This window comes from Girardinichthys multiradiatus, chromosome 17, assembly GCF_021462225.1.
Source record: "Girardinichthys multiradiatus isolate DD_20200921_A chromosome 17, DD_fGirMul_XY1, whole genome shotgun sequence".
NCBI classification, from domain to species: Eukaryota; Metazoa; Chordata; class Actinopteri; order Cyprinodontiformes; family Goodeidae; genus Girardinichthys; species Girardinichthys multiradiatus.
In genome coordinates this window covers 27313821-27333182 of record NC_061809.1, presented here as the reverse complement: position 1 = coordinate 27333182, position 19362 = coordinate 27313821, and the positions used below count along the sequence as shown (strand labels likewise).

General features: G+C 37.9%; 1 protein-coding gene across 7 annotated transcripts in view; it reads right to left on the bottom strand.

The window, feature by feature from the left end:
* The window catches only part of LOC124883040 (thyrotropin-releasing hormone-degrading ectoenzyme-like), a 344041-nt gene that overhangs the window by 62587 nt on the left and 262092 nt on the right, over positions 1 to 19362 (bottom strand). For all 7 annotated transcript variants that reach the window (XM_047389881.1, XM_047389880.1, XM_047389882.1 and 4 more), the window contains 3 exons: positions 13376 to 13489; positions 5442 to 5579; positions 5188 to 5253 (listed from right to left, as the gene is read on the bottom strand). In XM_047389881.1, the coding sequence (XP_047245837.1) occupies positions 5188 to 5253; positions 5442 to 5579; positions 13376 to 13489 (318 nt within the window). The remainder of the gene's footprint in view (positions 1 to 5187; positions 5254 to 5441; positions 5580 to 13375; positions 13490 to 19362) is intronic.

The window sequence follows — 19362 nt, the reverse complement described above, 5'->3', positions numbered from 1 at the left end:
AAAGGCTCCCAGAGAGATCCTCAACGCTCCAAGGAGGCTTGTGTTTCTCGCTCATTCTCATTGCAGAGGATTGTAAAAGCTTGGAGACGTGAGAGGTTTAGATGAGTTCATAATCCCACAAACACAACAGCAGGAAATGGCAGGAGATAACGCAGAACACGGACAGGCCCTGAGCTCATCTCACCCCTTTGGGCTCTAACGGTGTGTATGGGGCTCGAGAAGCCAACCAGCAACAAGATGACATGATAACAGATCACCATGTGTAAGTGAGTTTGACTCCATCACCTTTACTGACAGGAACAGATGTACGAACACAGCACACACACCGCCAGTCCAACACAAACAGATTTAAAGGCAAACAAGCAGCCGGTGATAAATATGGGCAGCAGGAATCTCATTAGGAGAAATCTGTCGGCAGCGAATGTGGGAATAAAGGTGGCAAATTTATGGTGGAACAGTTACAGCTTCACAGTCTGTTAATGAGGTCTTTGTTTCCGTTTTGAAGGATCTCTGTCAACGCAGCAAACACTTCAGCTGCCACTTTACTCCTGCTTTCAGATGGCTTCTCTGCTGCTCAGATTCTGAGAGTATCGAAATGTGCTAATGAAGAATTCATCCCACATTTACATCACCCTGAAGATCCCAGCGTTACCTGCTTCTGGTCACATTTCTGAGGGAGAACCTTTCTGTCAGACATAAAAAGATGAAATATTGATGCTTGGTGTTTGCAGGAGTCAGTTTCTCCAGCTGCAAGGTAAGGCCAAACATGTCTGTAGATCTATATCATATGTATGTGTTTGTGTCATTTAATTAAAATGTTGGGAAATAACTGCAGAACGAAACGTGTCCAAATGTACACGCCAAATAGTAATCTGTCTGAGGCTTTGGAATCTGCAGGAGTGACTCTCTTTTTAGGGCTCATTATGACTTTGGATGCATTTTGCATGTTTTTAAGAGTATTTTCCTCCTTGGTGCCGTTTTGTTTTTCTGTCTTGTTTCTATAGAATAGATTTAATGATATTTTACATGTTTTCTTGCAATTTGAAGGTCTTTTTAATTATTTTGCACCATGTGTTGGTACATGTTTCAGTTTTTTGAAATTTGTCTTGTAAAAATCCCTTACTTTTCCAGACTCCAATTTCCAGAGTCCAGTGAAAGCTGGAAAAACCAGGATGGATGGAAGAACATGCAATAGAATGAAATGAAACTCAATAAGTATTGGAAACACGAAGAAAAGGCAACTAGCATCACTGACATCTATCAATCTGGAATGGGTCACAAAGCCATTTGCAAGCCAGAGTGAGAACCATCATCCACAGATGGAGAAAGCATGAAACAGTGGAGAACCTTCCCAGGAGTGGCCAACCTACCAAAATGACTCCAAGAGTGCATCGATGACTCATCCCAGAGGAAAAACATCCAGAACAACATCTAAAGCTCTGCAGACCTCACTGCCTTAGTTAAGGTCACAGTTCACAATACAATATAAAATAGAGACTGGGCAAAAATGGCCTCCATGGGATGAGCAGAACTACTGCTGACCCAAAAGAACACAAGTCTCACATTTACCAAAAACATCTTTATGATTCACAAGACACCATCTCAGAATCAGACCTTCATACCTACAGTCAGACATGATGATGGTAATGTGATGGTCTGGGGCTACTTCAGGACCAGGACGAGTTGCCATATTTGATGAAACCATGAATTCTGCTCTCTACCACAAAATGTGAAAGGAGAACCTCTGGCCTTCAGGTTGTGACCTTAAGCCCAAAGACACACTTTGGTTATGCAGCAGGACAATGATCAAAGCACACTAGCAAGACCACGTCTGAATCCAACTTAGACGATTTCTCACGCCTTAAATATGCAGTTCCTGCTTGAAAATCCTGCAATGTGGTTGACTTAATTCTGCAAAGCAGAGTGGGTCAAAATTCCTCCACAGTGATGTAAAAATTCATTACCAGTTACTTTTTTACACATGGTCAGATTGGTTTGAATAGCTTTTCTTCCCCAATTATTGAAATCATCATTGGAAAAATGAATTTTGGTTATCCCTCTCTGATAATAAATTCTGTTTGGTGATCTGAGGTATTTGCTGTATAATTCTGTATTTTTATAAAGTCATTTCTAATAAGAAATATGAAGTCAGTCTGGCATTAACTCACTTTATGACCTAAATTTGTCACTGAATTATTTAATGGTTGTTTTTCTGTGACTCTGTGGAGCCCCACAAACTAAACCATGATGCAAAATTCCTGTGCTTTGTGTTTTTTTGTGTTATTGCATTTAAATTACATTTTAATACATGCAACTTTTATATCCAACCTGGTTTCCTGAAGGTTCTGGGTCACCTAAATATTTGGCGGAAAATCAGGACAGAGCATTTATTGTGTGTGTCTGTGTGTGTGTGGAAATGAACAAAGCATATTTTTGTGACTGTTTAGAGCAAATAAAAATATGTAATCATCTTCAGGATGCATCAAATAACATGTTTAACTTTTCTGTGGTCTGAGTCCAGTTTTATGGTTAAGAAAACAGTTTCTGGCTGTAAAACAAACTTTATAAAAATGATGATTTGCAGTTTCTGCTGGCCTCCATTTTTTAAGACAACATTCATCCATAATGAAGTGGGTCTCTAATTATCACTGCAGTAGCTGTGTATTCTTTGGATATTTATCTATTTAAAAATCAAACATTATAAAACTTCTAGAAAAAGTTATTTCTGTCACTAAATTCCTCCCAGCTTCTTCGTTGATCCATTTTTCAGCCAGCAGCTGATTTGTCTTTGAACTTGTCCCTAAGTGAAGAAAATAAAAATATCATCCCAGGAATCTTATAATACTTTATTATACCAAAGATTTACTTATTAATGTTTGACAGCTGCATATTTTCAGAGCCTTTTTTGATTATATTTGAATAATTCTTTTTTGCTTGAGTCAGAATGAAAAAAAGAAGCGTTTGCACTGTTCTTTGGAAGGAAATATAAATCATCAATATTCATGAAGCCTTTGCTTTGGCCTTTAAAGTCTGACTATGGAGCTTCCTGTGATTAGAAGTGCTTGAGAGCCCTCACAACCTGCTGACCTGACTGCAGTTATTCAGTGAGGTTAAGGAAGTGAAGACCTGTAAGAAAAACTGATAAAACTACATCTAGTCTCAGATCTAGAGAAGGACATGAGAAAAAAATGTGAGGTTCTGCCACCTGGAGGATTTTCCAGTACTCAGGGTCTTTTTGGCGTCTTTTTTGAGACCCATTCATTTCCCATACAGGAACCGGGCTAAAACATATAACCCTGGGAAATAAATGCTTTAATCGTTCTTAATGTTCATTTCAGATGCAGAATCTACAATACTTCTATGTTATTACATTAGTAAAATCCCTCCAGAAATACAATAATCCGGCATCTGTGGAGGCAGAGAGAATAAACACTACAGTCAAAGTTGTGTTTTTGTTAGTTTTTTCAGGCTAATTTCACAATATTTTCAAGCACTGATTTTCTAAGCTGCATGAAAAATCTACTAGAACTTCCCTGTGACTTTGATGCGTTTTTAGTTATGTTTAAGAGTGTAACCGCTGTTAAAGAATCACAAGTTAATGCTTCCTTATTGTAAAACATCTTTATGTGAGTTTTTTGTTCTGGGGTTGTTCTTTTACCACTATTGTTTCCACTGCCTGAAGCAGAGCCAAATCAGATCAAGGCCCTGGTAGAGGGGTAGTGTATCTGTTGCTGGTTAAATCTTCCCAGTGAGTCACCTCCAACTTTAAACTCCTTGACACCTCACATTTTCTGTTAACTTTAATTAGAAAACACTACTAAATACTGTTTTTGTTTGCAAGCTTATCCAAATAAGCCACACATGCTGAATATCACTGCTTACATTTAAAAACATTAATAAAATCTACTAACCTTAGTTGAAATATTATCTAAATTAACTGAAATGTGAACTTCTGCTTTCAGTGCCTGTGGAGGCATAGATAGAAACGTTCTCACCAAAGCTTTCTTCTACCTTTAGGATGTACCAAGAAAACCTTGAAAGGGAGCTGCCAGAGTGCATCCTGATCACATGTCTGAACCGGTTCCACAGACTCCTTTTGATGCTCGACCCAGAGCTCCCCATCATTGATGGAACTCCTCACAGCCTTCGCCCCATAACATGTTTAGGACATTCCAGGTCCATTAAACGCAGATGATGATTCCAGGAATCGGAGCTGCCCGAATCTCACCACTTAAGGAAGAGGTACACCAAATAACTTGGTATTCCTTTACTGACATTTTTATATCACTTATAGTCTGATCCCACCCCTGAGACCTGGTTGCCATGGGAAACCCCACATGGGACCTAATGCCACACAGGCCCAAGGATCACAGGGATGTGCAAACTCCACCATGTTGTGGAGATTGTGTAGAGGGTTCTGGAAAATCATAAATAAATACATTTTTCATTTGCATTGGATAAGAGTCCTCTCAAAAGGTTAGTTAATGTTGGACCTTTAATAAACCACAAGGTGTCAGACTAGAGTAGGCCCTTTTGTCTGAAACTCAAATCTGCATTTTAACTCAGAAGGTAATCCCCCAAATCTCTGGAGAGTCTCTGAAACTGGCGGATGATAAAGTGAAATATGGATGCAGAAAAGTATTGAGCATTCCTCAGTGTAACCATCACCCTCAGAAGTGTCTTTACCTACAGCTCAGGATCTCTGACTGATGTAAAGGTTTGTATTCCAACAATACTTGATGTAAACGCCTTTAAATCCTGTGGTAAAAGATCAAGACCCAACCTTGGTGGAGAGTCATCTTAGAGACTAAAACGGCAGCATAGAGACGACCACCATCCTGCTTCATTAAACTTCTTTCATAAAGGATTGGAGAAACACCGAAAGAAGAAGAATAAACCCTTTTGTGGCTGTTAAAGTTGCTTTAACCCAGACCAAAGTGTTTTTTTTACAAGAAAAAAGTAGAAAAACTGTCTTCAGCTAAAACCTGCAATTACCATAAGCTCTTAACAGTAAAAGTGTCTAAAATATGGCTTTTTGCAGACACCCTCTACACACAATATGTCTGTCTAAAACCCTTGAGCTGACTCGTTGACAAATCTCTTAAGAACACTTCAAAGCCACCAGCCAGCTGTCGGTTAAAATATTAAGACCTCTGGATAGACGGCTGCATCCATAGAGAAACTTACGTTGAGTCCCTTCTGAAACAGCGGCTGTCCCATCACATTTGCCAGCATCCGGATCAATGCCGCCCCCTATAGGAAGCAAAGGGGAAAAGCAGCATATCAAAAATGGAGAAAGCTGTTTTCTTCTTAATCTGCAACCATTTTAACATTGGTAGACATTTGGTGTTTGCTTACTCTGCTTATAAACAGGAAGTTATACAGAAAACTTTGGGGAATACTCACCTGGTAAAACCCTTCAGCAGTCCAAGTTCACCCACCTTTTTGTAGGCGATCCAGTCAAAAACCCGGTCGATGTCTGTCGCCTTTTCCACCTGCTGAGATATAGGATGGGAAGAACTCAGCCCATCCAGCAGCATCACCTCATGGAGAACATCGGTCAGGAAGCGTTGCTTCTCCTGGAAACACAAAGAACGGTCTTTGGATCCTGCTGGAATACTGAACTAATGTCAACATACAGAATAAGACATTTGAAGGTTTCTGCTGGGAACTTTGAAGAGTGACTGCCTGGCTGTTGGGCTACTGGATGCTCTTAAATTAATCAAGTCAACCAAAATCAAATATCTCCACTTAGTTTTAATAAGTTATTCAAAGTAAGCAGTGTAAGAAAATCTTTCATATTCACTTTTTAATCTCCAGACTCTCTTGGTTATTTCAGCTAGACAGCTGGAAATGGTTTAGTCAAAGTAAACCCTGAGCTCTTCCAAAATAAAGCACCCTTCCTAAAATATTAATTCCCTTGTTGCATTAAAAGAAACAAATCTCGTAATTATTTTGATGGCAGACTCTTTGGAGAGGTCAGGCACACTTCTGCTGTTAAATTAACAATAATGAAAAATTATGAGACTGATTTGATATTCTATTTTAACCAATGAGGGTGCTTCATTTAAAGCAGCTGATACTTGCTGCAAGGAACCAGTTACTGAAAAACTGGGCGAAAATCAAGCTGATTTTAAATGAATAGCTTTCAGGGGATATTGGGCTTTTCTTTGATCTTTATATTAGAGGTTGCTATTTATTTTAAAGAATTGATTAAAAATTTAAGTTTAATTTGGTCACGAGTAGTTAATATTTTATTATCAGTTTGTTTTCTTGTGTGTTCATTATATACCAAAGTTTTAAAGGTTTCTTTCAAGATTTACATTTACACTCAAAAGTGTTTTATTGCCTTTTTATTTTCTTATTTCTACACTTTTTAATCCCAACGCTAAATTTAAATGATATATTTAATCCTTCCTTTTATCTTGTGACCATCAGTCTTCTCTCCCTTTATTTTCTGTCATGATTCCTGCCAACATGTCCAGCTTTAACAAACTCAGTGTACCTTATCCCTGGGATCAGTTTAAATCTAGGTGGCTCGGTCTAATTTGTGGATTGCAGGGTTTAATAAGGAGACTTGTTTTCAAATGATTTTTCATTGCGTAAAGAAATATTGATGCATGAGTGTTAAGATCATAAGGAGCACGAAGAAAAGGAGCCATTCCATACATAAGCAGCAAGGGCAGGGATGAGCCTAATTCCTGGACTTCTATGGATCTGTTTAATTCTTGGGATATGGAACGCATGATTTTAATTCACCTGATTAAGATGCACTGACTGCAGCTCTCAAGGCTTATCGTGAATATAGATTTTTGTACAGCGCTGACCTGTTCATACTGATGTTTGCAGATTAAGATTTTACTCCAATAATCTGTAATTAAAATAATTAACTGTGGTAATTTTTTTTTTTTGGGGGGGGCTGGTTAATGACAATTTGAATCTTCAATAAGGGGATAGATATGCAGCTATGGCTCTGTTTATTAAAATAGCTGCTAAAACAACCTGAAAGAATATTCATATGCAGACTTACGTGTATATTGTTGACATTTAAGGTGACCCACCAAAGTAATGCATAACTGTGAAGTGGAGGAAAAATGAACCCTCATTTATAAACATTAACTGCCTTTAATCTAAACCCTTCCAGTATATCCCTGGGTGTGTGTTATGGGTCATTATCCTGCTGGAAGGTAAACCTTTTGCTACTCTCTCATAAAGATCAGATTTGTAGAGTAAATGACCAGTAGTTGCCATATCAACAGCTTCTCCCACCTGAGCTGTGGTTAACTGCAGCTCCTCCTAAGTCACCATGGACCTCTTGGCTGCCTCTTTGTTTAATGTTCTCCTTGCCCGTCCATGTCTTGGTAGGTCTGAGTTGGTCCATGCTCTCTCCATGTTCAGGTGATCGATTGAACAGAGCTCTGGGAGATGTTGAAAGCTTGGGATATTGTTCTAGAACCTAGCCCTGCTTTAAACTTCTCCACAACTTTCTCCCTGACCTGTCTGCTGTGTTCCAACGAACCACTGAGGCCTTCATAGAACAACTGGATTCATACTGAGATTAAATGACATGCAGGTGGGCTCGTTTTTACTAAAGACACTTCTGAGGGCAATTTGGTTGTACTGTTTTTTATCCACGGGTTTCAGAGTAAAAGGGGCTGAACAAAAATGCTTGTTTCTTTTTCCTTCTACAGCACAACTGTGCAATAAACTGAAGTTTCAGTCTAATAATCTGCTTAAATGGATATTCTGTGAATCAAAGAATGTATTTTCTCACATTAAATGATCAACGTTCTGATCTGAGCAGCAACCAAGCATGTTCATCTGTGAGATTAAATAGTTGCAATGAATACTGTTAGGACTGGAAGAACAGTCAGATCTGACTAATTCCTGGATGTTCTAGATGTCGATCTGCTCCTCTGCTTTAGGCTGATTATTGTCTTCATTATGTTCACCAGCACGAACACACAGAAAGTAGACACTCAGTGAAGGGTTTTCTCCACAAATCACATAATTAGTTAAAAATGCACATGTGGTTGAAATTAGAATGATTTGTGAGGAATAGAAAAAATCTGACTAAATGAGACATCAGCTCTAATTAACAGAGACTATATCACCTGCAGTGGCAGAAATGTGGGGGTCCATCTGCATCATAATGACCAGATGGACTTAAACTGGGCCAGCACAAAGACAGATGCCAGGTCGGAGCTGCGTTCAGGAGCAGCTGTTGAACTTTAAACCGTCTGCTGATCGTCCATCACTTCCAAAGTGTCACTCCTCCTCTGCACCTGTTCTTCACCTCCTCCAACATGAAGCTATTTAAACTCGTTTGGGTAACAGATCGCTCTCTGTACGACACAGCCACATGTTAATTAACACTCCGTGGCTGCAGAGAGCAGGTGACTGTTAGAGATATTTTCTACAGACACCCTGATACTTTCAGGTCAACACCTGGCGTTTTGTTTAATTGAGAACGGTTTGCCAACTCTTCTCCACCTGCTCCGAGATGTATTTCTGGTGTAAAAAGTGTGAAGAATAAGTTGTGTAAGAAGTTACACCATGATCATGTCCCTCCACATCCACCATTGATAGTATTCCACAAGGTTCTGGGCTTGGTCCAGTTTTATTGTAGCTTTTGGTGAAATAATCAGGAAATACCATCAGTTTCCAAAGCTATGCTGATGACACTATGCTTTTTATTTATATACGTATAGATACCCAAAGTTATGATGCTGCGAAAAGCTATTTGGTTCTCTAGAGACTTCTTATGTTTTCGCTGTTTGGTAAAACAAATGTTAATATCAAATATAATCTGAGTAAAAAGACCAAGCAGTCTTCAAATGATGATTTTATTTATTATATTTAAGTAAAAAAGCTACCTAAGCCAACCTGTTCTCAGAACTTAAATGATCGGTCAACCCTTTGCGGCATGATCTTGTTTAAGCTTACAACACAACATGTTAATCAGATTCAAGTACAGACTTTGACTGGGTCACTATTTTTTTGAGCCATTCAGAGTTGGAGCTGCTGGTGTTTTTTAGATCACCGTCCTGCTGCAGAACCAGGGTGTGTTTGAGCTTAAAGTCACAACCTGATGGCTAGAAATGCTCTTGAAGGAAGCTATCAAAGCAGCCTGGGCTTCCTGAACACCTCAGCAGAATCACAGGCTGATTGCTTCCATGCTACACTGCACTGATCAAATAATTCATGCAAAAGGAGTCCCAACCAAGTATAAGAGCATACAAATTAACATACTTTTCAGAGGACTGCTATTTCTATTTAAAAAGTCCCTTTTGATTGACCTTATGTATTCAAATTTTCTGAAGACTCTGACTTTTGGGTTTTCACTATCTGTTAGCCATGATCATTAAAATTGTAAGAAACAAAAGGCTTGAAATATTTCACACTATGGGTAATGGATCTATATATGAGTTTCACTTTCTGAAACATGTGATGAAATAATTTTTCACGATATTCTAATATTTTGAGATGTACCCATCGATGCATCCGTTTTGCAACACAACTGAATCACATGGATTTCAGTACCAGGCCTCTGCAGAGCTGAATGACTGAATGCTGATGAGGGAATTCAACCATTTGATTCAGGTGTGTTGGAGAAGAGACACATGCAGCTCTGGAGGACTGAACGTTGACATCCCTGCATTAATGTTTCCTGTCACTGATTGGAAGTGTCTTTAATTTCCGCCTGCTCACCTTCAAACACAATCAGAGGTAGATTAGATATATTTTTAAGTGTAAAATTTTTGATGCATCGATTTATGCAGAACTATTTCCACGCTGTGTTAAATGATAAACATATTTCCATATGGTTTTAATATACTTTGCTTTGGTTTGAAGGAAAGCTGTAGAAACGTGTCAAAGCAGAGCTTTTATAAGACATACAGTTGTACCCAGATGTTTATATACACTGTAGAAACAGACCCAAACCTTCAAATCAGACATTTCCTTAGTATTTGTATCAGTGCCTTTAAAACTATAACTTTGCTGAGGTGTTTGGGCTTCCTCTCACATGCTTCTCGTAGTTTGCTGTAACTTTGGCCTATTCTTCCTGACAGAACCGGTGTAACTGGGTCAGGTTGTAGGTCACCTTGCACACATACACCTGCTCTGCTCGGCCTACACATTTTCTTTGGTACTGAGATCAGAATGTTTGGACACTGCAAAGCAATTACTTTATTGTCCTTAAATCACTTTATAACTAACTTGGCAGTGTGCTTTGGGTCAATATCTATTTGGATTGTTTTCAAGCTTTAACTTCCAGACTCATGTCTTCAGATTTTACTTCAATATTTCCACATAATGTTCTCTGCTCATGGTGCTATCTATTTTGTGTAGTGCACCAGTCCATTCTGCGGCAAAACAGCTACAAAACACGACCCGCCACCTCCGTACTTTACAGCTGGGAAGGTTCTTCGAGGCTTGAAGCTTCCTCCAAATGTAAACAGGGTCAATATGGTCAAACACTTTAATTTAGTGTCATCAGACCACAGGGCATGTCTCCAAAACATAGGGTCTTAGTCCATGAGGGCATTTGCCAACTGTAATCTAGCTTTTAATGTTATGTTTGGAGTAATGGCTTCTTCTTTGCTGAGTGGATTTTCCATCCAAGGTTGTACAGGACTTTTTTCCTGTGGATGATGACACGCTCTAACCAGATTCAGTCAGCATCTTCACAGGGTCGTTTATGCTGAGGTAGAAACCTGTCTTCTTCCTGGACGATAAGATGTCTGGATCTTCTCATGGTGTTAATAAAACATTTCTCTCATTCATTATTCTGGCATTTAGAAAATGGAAAGAAAATAGCTTTGGTAACTCTAACTGACAAAAATAGTCTGTTCCACAGCTAAATGAGCCCAGCTGTAAAAGTTTAATGTTCTCAAAGGCTCAAGTTGTCTAAATGATCAGAATAATTCAAGTTATGAGACAATACATCGAGGTTTAGAAGCTCCTTTCACTGCAGCAGCAAGTGAGATCACAAGAGACAACACCCAGAGGTTACTGGTGAGCTGATAGGAATGAAAAAGCCACAGTAAGTTATTTAAGCTGCCAAATGCACTTTATGATGTTAGACACATTGCTTGTCTGCTACGTTTTCCTCTTAATATGCATTTATAGAAACATGATCCACTATATGTATGTTTGACCAGTTAATGCTGTGCCTCCATGTGTTCATGTTCAGACTTTGTGCTGCCAACCAAATCAAAGCTGCTTCATCACAATAATATATAAAAAAATATATAGATTTTAATCAGACAAACTGAGAAATAACACCTACAGTTCATAAATACAAATTATATGAGTCTGGGCTTCATGTTATTTTATTAGGCTGGAGGTGGCACTTTATATACACATATTTCATACGTTGTATCTTGAGGTATGGAAGAAAAGCAAATGTTTTAAAAAAAAAAAAAAGTTTTTAAGAGAAAAATTAATCATTTTGGTCAATTAATCAAAAAACAAGTTTATAGATTAATTAAAAAAAAAAAAGTCATTAATAGCAGCCCTAGTTTGAGTAAAAAAGATTTTCTGGACCTTTTTGGTTTCAGTCTTTCATTAATAGAAGGCAACTTAGATTAAAAATGTAATTTATATTTTAAATATAACTTGCCCTACAGTGAGTTTTTTAAACAACATCTTGCTTGATGATCACTCTGCTGCTGTTGGGGACGTATTTGTTTCATATTAAAGCATCTGGAAGTGGATGAACAGGGATTTAAAACTCAGCAGCAGCAGATGAGGTGTTTTAGTCCAACACTTTCAGCCCTGGAAGTAAAAAACTCTGCACTTCAGCAGAAACAAAAGAGGCTGTTTGCTGTAATTTCAAGTTCTGCAGCAGACAAACCAGGTCCACTTCATCCAGGAGGGGAGGAGGGAAATCTGTAGCAAATCCCATGAGGAATTTATTTCTAATTGAGATTATTCTCTGGACATTTGTTTGCCAACATAAAACAACAGGACGTAAACGCTGCAGCTTCACAGCTGAATATTATCTGCTGAGCAGACAGGAAACTGGTGGAGGAGAAGGAGGGACCAGATATTGATCTGTGGCAGAGGAGGGAGGTGGAGGAGTTCATGAGCAGAGCTTCACCTTTTAACTTGTGTTTTAAATTATGTCACATTTTAAACAGAAAAGGACGAGAAGAACCAGCAGGAGAGAGATTGTTTACGCTGCAGGTTGTGAAATATTTCACCTTCATTCCCGTTTATCCATCCCTGAAGATTTTTGACGCTACATTTTCAAAGAACTAAGGTGGAGGCTTTTTGATTTAGTCCCTAAATAAGAAATATAAAAAAATGTCATTCTGAAAATAGAAAATCCCATTTTAAAATGCCAAATTTAAGAATTCAGCAGACAGAATAATGAAATTTCTTTCTGAAACTACCTCAGTTCATTTAATAATTCATTTTAATTACAGAGCAATGAAGAAAAACATAATAAAGGCCAAATTAAATAACAAAATGCTATAAAATACAACCTTTAAACTTATTATAAAAACAAAAGATTTTAAAAGTCTTTAAAGGTACTTCAAAAGGAGATGTTAGATAATGTGGATATTTTTTTAATACTTTTTCAAATATTCTGTTTCAGAAAATGTAACAAAATATTATGGCCATTTTAAACTTACAGAACCCTTCAGGATCTGCTTGTATTGTGTTTTCTGTAGAAATGTAATTTGGAAAGCTAATTTTATTTTGTTTTAACAGTTTAATATTTTCCAGATATTTCTTGTTTTCCTGGTCATGGGTCATGTACACCTCTCTTTCTGTTTTATGATTATCCTCTTTACAAAATAAAGAATTCAGTTGGACTCAACAATCTTAGAAGAATTGGTCAGAACATAGTTCTGACCCAGTACTGATGCAACATTTAAGACAGAACTCTTGCAGCTTCAAGCATCATGTTAATATGTTGACTTTGGGATGTAGATTATTTTGTGTCCAAACCGTTCTGAAAAAGATGTGAACCGCTTTCAACTCCAAGGTCCACCAAGGATTTAAAACGTTACGTTTCCAAACCCAGAAAAAATTTCCTTTATGCAGCTGTGAGTCAGCTGTGTAATACAATGAAAAATATAATAATCTGTGAAACAAAAAAAAATCTAATTTTTCTTAAAGAAGAAAAAAACAAGGATCCAGTTTCACCAATGTTTCAGATGACCAGATCAATGCAAAGAAAATATGGTATGAAAGCTCACAGAATGTGCTGCAATAAGAACTTAAAGTTTCCTTTGACTTGCAGCTGACTGTTAAAGAAAAGCAACGTCTAATTGCAGACGTTGACCATCAAAAAACGTCCACAATACTCATAAGTGTGGTGGACTTGAGAGTGTTGCTATCCTTGGTCGATTCCACTCACCATGTTCCACTTTGGGAACAGGAAGTCTGTGCCAACATACTCGAAGAAATGAGCAAAGCCTTCCTTCAACCAGACGTCCTCCCACCACACCGGGGTCACCAGATCACCGAACCACTGAAACAAACAGAGAAAGAATTGATTCCTTAGGATTTTAATTCAAATGGAGCTATTTCCTCTTTCATGGACTCCTGTAGGGAACTTTAGAAATGTGTTTAATCCTCGAAATTACAACTTTAATCTTTGCTCCTCTATATGTGAACTGCACTGAAAAGTCATTCCAGAACACATGTTTATTTGCCTGGGCAAGAACTGGGCTGAAAATAATTTATAAGCAGAACGCCTCTTTGTTCTGTCTTTATGGTGAAAAATGATCTACTACACTAAGCGGTGTTATCTTTCAGCTGAATAAAAGGACCATTACAAGTCAATCAACTGACATTTACTGCAACCACCTAATGAGGCTTGATCATTGTGAATGATTGTTGAATGTTTGATTAAAATATGTGGGAATATCTAAAATACCTTTTGGAAATTTTGGGCCAAAATGTTTGACAGGTAGTAAAGTAAATTGAGGCAGATAAATTACACCAAAAGCTCAGCTTTTAAAACCTTCTGTTAATTTTGATTATTGTGTGTTACAGCTAATGAATACCCAAAACCCAGACTAGATGAGTCCAATAAAAAGGGATTTTAGTAAAGAAATGTTATGTTATGGCCTACAGAATCAGGGGGAAGATTGCTGACTGGACAGATGTCCAGAAGACAGTCATTGTTCAAAGAGTGCTGTGTAGCACTATTATTAGTATTATTGGAGAGCAAAGCCAATTTAAGAGTTTATGAGAGATTCACAAGGCAGATACGTGGGCAAGGATGATTTTTACTTGGACCTAATACCGTTTGATCTCTTCCTTGTCATTTTGCGCCCTAAACTTATGTTTCTCCGTCTTCACTTAGATTTTTCTCGTCGATAACATTTTCTTTGTTGTTTGAAGAAGCTTTGCTCATCAACAATGGCAGGCCACCAGCCCAGCCTTTCTGAGCCTTGTTGGAACAAACCTGCAGTGAAGTTTAACAAAACACACTGAACTTTGCAACCACGAGAAGAATGCAAGTAGACCTATTTTTTACTCCAGCCAACGCTGCCTGAATCTAAATGTTTGTGTAGACGGCAGCTTTGTTTGAGTCTGAATGTTCTGAGCTGCACAGAGGCCAAAGAAAATGTAAAACAAACGTCTGAATTCTTCTCAAACCACATGAAACCCTCTGTCCTCAGGAGAGGCACACTGCAGCTTTCAGTTTAAGTGTCCGTCTACTTTGGCAACACTCTGACTGAACAAGAAAAAGGTTCTGTTTGCATAATTTTGTCTGGTGGTGAAGGAGATTTAATCTCAAGTCTTAGATCAACCAGAGCCCACGGAGCAAACCGTTTCAAGCTGAATTTGTTCTGTAGGTGAAGGAGCAACACTCCACAGCTGTGGTTTTAAAGGAAAAATCCTAAAAGCTGCTGTGTTTGTGCAGCAGCGGGGGCGAGAATAGCCACTTCAGTGGAGTGCAGTCAGCTTGGAGCCTCACAATAAAACCAGCTGCTGTGAAGATGCTTTATGTTGCTTTCAGGATGACTGTTTATGCAGAAACATGGAGGCAGGACTGTATCCATGTAAATCAACTCCAACACGTTTAATGACACAGAAACCAAAACCGGCACAGCTCGGTCTCTTTTTTGTCCTTTTTGATGAAATTGTGATTGTTTTATTGTCCTTTTATGATATCTTTGGTTGTTGCTTTAAGTGTATATAATATGTTTCTGTCTGAAATGTTAAAAATTCCAGTTTGCTGTTTTAATCTTTTTCTCATTTTTCACTTTAGTGCAATATTTCTACAGGTGATGATCCCTGGAGTCTCCGTAGGCCTGATCATTGATGCATTTAGCTTCAGACTAATGAAAAATGGAAATCGCAAAACATGATAATCTATGAGTCTTTTATTCATTATTTATTGTCCTTGAATTTAAATAAAATGTATCTTTGAAGAAGAAAAATCACAAATAAAAAGGTAGAAGAATAAAAGCAATAGTAAAACTTGCACAGTAAACCTCACTGAAATGCCTCAGCAGAGACATTACAGGACATGTTTCATTAAACTGATGAAGAATTCAACATGAACAGAAACAAAAACAAGCCATCAAGACATCTTTACCATATTTCCTAAAGGATGTTTTCTCATTTTCTTTGGGATCTGTTAATGGTCCAAGAAATAAATCATAAGACAGATTCAAAAACAGAAACTACACCCATAAATTCTTTAAAACATGCAGAGCAGACGAATCAAATAACCCACAGTGGCATCGTGTATGTAATGCTGAGATCCACCCATCTGTCCTATCTTCTACTGTCTAACCAAGACCAAGCCCCGGGGTTGGCAACAACCTGAGCAGTAAATTTCAGTCTTCCTTCTTCTCCTCCAACTGGTCTTATGAGCCAGAATCTCTTCAGACAAGTGACAGGTTGAGCGTTTATTACGTAACATCACAAACAATACTAAGGGTTCAATGTTATGCTTCATGACAGTACATGCCAGTAAAAGGTAACGGCATGTCCCCCCTGATTTACACAGGATCCATCTTCCGCTCTGCGCTTGGCTGCCATTTGTTTCGGTCATGATTTATGCTGAAAGCGCTCCGGTGCAAAACCCAGAGGTGCAAAGCCCAGACAGTAGTCTGTATTTAGCAAATTATTTTGAAAATACAGACGTTAAGTTTGTTCAGTTTCCTGTTGGTGCAGTGTGATCTGTGCAGATTGACTCGTACCCGCTCCGACATCCAGCAAAAATAGAATCTGGTCAAATTATGCCAGATGGCCATGAGCATGCCGCCACCCTTGACCGGCAGTGTAAACGCTCTCATTGACTATACAGGATCCGTAATTACTGCAGCGTTTGTACCGTCGCGGAGCTAAGATGGATGCTGTGTAAATGATGGCTAATTCGAGCAATCCGACAGTGTTTACCGTAGGCAGGCCACACACTGCAACTCTGGCAGGGATATTTATATCTTTGAAGGGTGCATTTGTTTTATTAAGCAGGATTGTTTGTGGATTGCGAGTTAATAATGTCCCATAGTCTGCCCATGGTTGCTGTAGCATCGCAATAATGACCACATAGATTTTTCTCAGACGAAACTCTGCATTAAATGACTTTGGGCCAAATAAAACCCACTGATGAAATATTCCATAACATGTAGCGACCCAGCCAGGAGGTCAAAACCTAAACTCTTCTGATGCCATGTGTCTGCTTATTAAACAGGTTGTTGTTTAAATTTAAAAAATGGTAGTTGATATATAAAAAACTTTACAGTAATAAGTTAGAAGTATTCTGTCGTTCTTCTTAACTAGAGTCCTCATTAAAATGATTTGAAGTGTCATTCTGTTTTCAGTGCCTCCAAAGCCCTGCAGTTATTGTGGGAGCAAAGACATTTAATTGGGCCAAATTAGTTTAACTTACATCAGTGGCACACTGAGTCTATTCCATTGATGCTTTCTTTTCCCAAATCCCAAACTACTAAAACGCCCACAAATACAAAAATAGGAAATAGATGCAAAGTCAGTCATTAAAACATCTAAATAAAGTGACACCTGTAACTTTAGTAATACATTTCTAAAGTATTTATGATAACGTCAGGGTCAGAACAATTTATAGTTCATAATTCCCCTTATTTTAATATGTGAAAAAAATGTAACAAGACAAGTAATTTCTTTGAGACAGGCTACATATAAAATCCCTGCTGCAAAAAGAGCACATAAACAATTTTAATCATCACTGATGTTCACAGGAAAAGTGAAGCCATCCTTATGCCCATGAGTATAAGCTTATCAACACGCCAGCTGCCTCATTGAGACTGTTGTTAGGAGTGTTAATGTCTTTCTGATTCCACACAATGTGCTCAGTACAAACAGCAATCTCTACCAGCAGCAGAGCCTCTGTGTGCGGATGTCAACGGTTTATATTTCTAGTCACTAACATGAGAACGGCTAACAAATCCAGGATTGAAAGAACTTTTTAAACAATGTCTCAGTTTTTTTGGTTAGGTCTTTTTTCCACAAATGATTTTACAGTAAGTAAGAACGTCTCTGAGCGGTCTTGTATATCTCCTACTGAAACCATCACAAGGTCAACTAGAATACTCTGGACCAGTGACAAAAACAGCAACTTAGGGTTGACCAAATCATTTTTAATGCCTTTAAGCAGTCCAAAAAATACCAGAGTAAATGGTTTTACTATCTGTGAAAAACAAGTTATTTTAAAGACTTTTAACCTTCCTTTCCCAGAAATTAAGACAATAAACAACTAAAATTACATGACTGGACAAACTGATCTCAGCAATAAAAACATGCAGGCACACAAAACGTTCTTTACTTTAAAGCAAGAATCAACACAGGTCAGATGTTGGTTTTTCTTGTTGCGTAACCTAATGTTGGCCTGGATTTATTGTTAAGGGACTCTCTGACAGCTGATGAACTTTTACACGTACCGTTACATTTCTGCATTTAAAGGTTGCAAGACTTTAAAAAGCATAAACATATTCTTGTTTTGAAGAAGGCTGTATTGACTATAAAACAAACTTAGAACTTAGTTGGTTAATAGAATGGTTACATTCACTACAATACCTCTCCTAAACGTGTCACTATTGAGAAATATGTACAAAAACGGGAATGGGACCACAAGTGTTTACAGGAAGCGCTCTCTTCACAAAAACAAATATAACAAATTTTTACTTTTTGCATGGAAATTTGTTATGAGTTTTTCATGACGGTATTTAAATCAAAAACACAATTTTTGCATACCGAGACATACATTAATACCAACCAAGACCCACTGACTACAAACCACAATTAATTCATGTATCTTTTGTGGTATAGCAACAAGGAAACAGAATAGGGATCTGGGTATTCTGGGTGCTGGTCATTATATTCCTTCGTCATTTGTATCTGAACTTTTCAGGTATGAAATAGAGTATCATACCCATCAGAGAGAGAGTCAAATAACCCAAAATCAAGATCAGGACCAAACTAAACAGAAATAGAGTTTGATACAAAGACGTACGAAAACATTTTTAACAAATAAATTGAAAGATTAAACCATTTTATATCTATCTCGATAATTCATGAAAATACAACTACAAGTCCCACAAATAAAAATAAACTGATAAACATGCAAGTACAATGGTAGGAAATGCTGTGTTTACATGTATGAAATGGACAAAATACCAAAGATTGGGTACAAAATGAGAGAACAAATTGGTGTAGGGGCAAACTGACCCGAATTTGCAGCATCCCTCTGATTTTAAATTGACAATAATAAAAAGAACTTATCTGAGCATTACTGGGTCCACTCAGGACCTTCTCTGTTTACCTCGATCAAAAGCACTCATGGACAATTGTCCTTTTAACTTAAACCCAATCTGTTGTACTGCAAAGTTAGAACATGACGTCAGCTCTGGCATGATAAAAGACAAATGAGACGCAGAGGACAGAATTTTAAATGTTTGACTAAAATTAGAGGGACAAAAGTGTTAATCTCCTCCAGGACTGGAAATACACATTGTTATATTTAAAGTTTGATTTATAGGGGTTGGGATTAACGGAAAAAAACTATGCTCGGCAATAAAATACGACTTCAGTACTTTGATGTTTTTTTCCCTGTTGAACAAACTGCTGCTGAGCTGATCTTCTATTAATCAAGACGGAGAACATCTGAATTTTGTTTTTCAGCCTCAGAAAGGATTTTACTTTTTATCCAACTAGCTGTTAACGTTCCAATTTGGGTCAGTAAGTTTTCGTTTGTTCAAGCTTCCTGAAAAATAGAGAATACAATTAATTTTACACTGCAAAGGTTTTTAGTTTCATGGTGACAGAAATAAAGAAACTGGTAATTAAAAATGACATCTTTGGTCTTAACACGCCCGTCTTCATTAGCTCCTCAGTTTGCTCTCT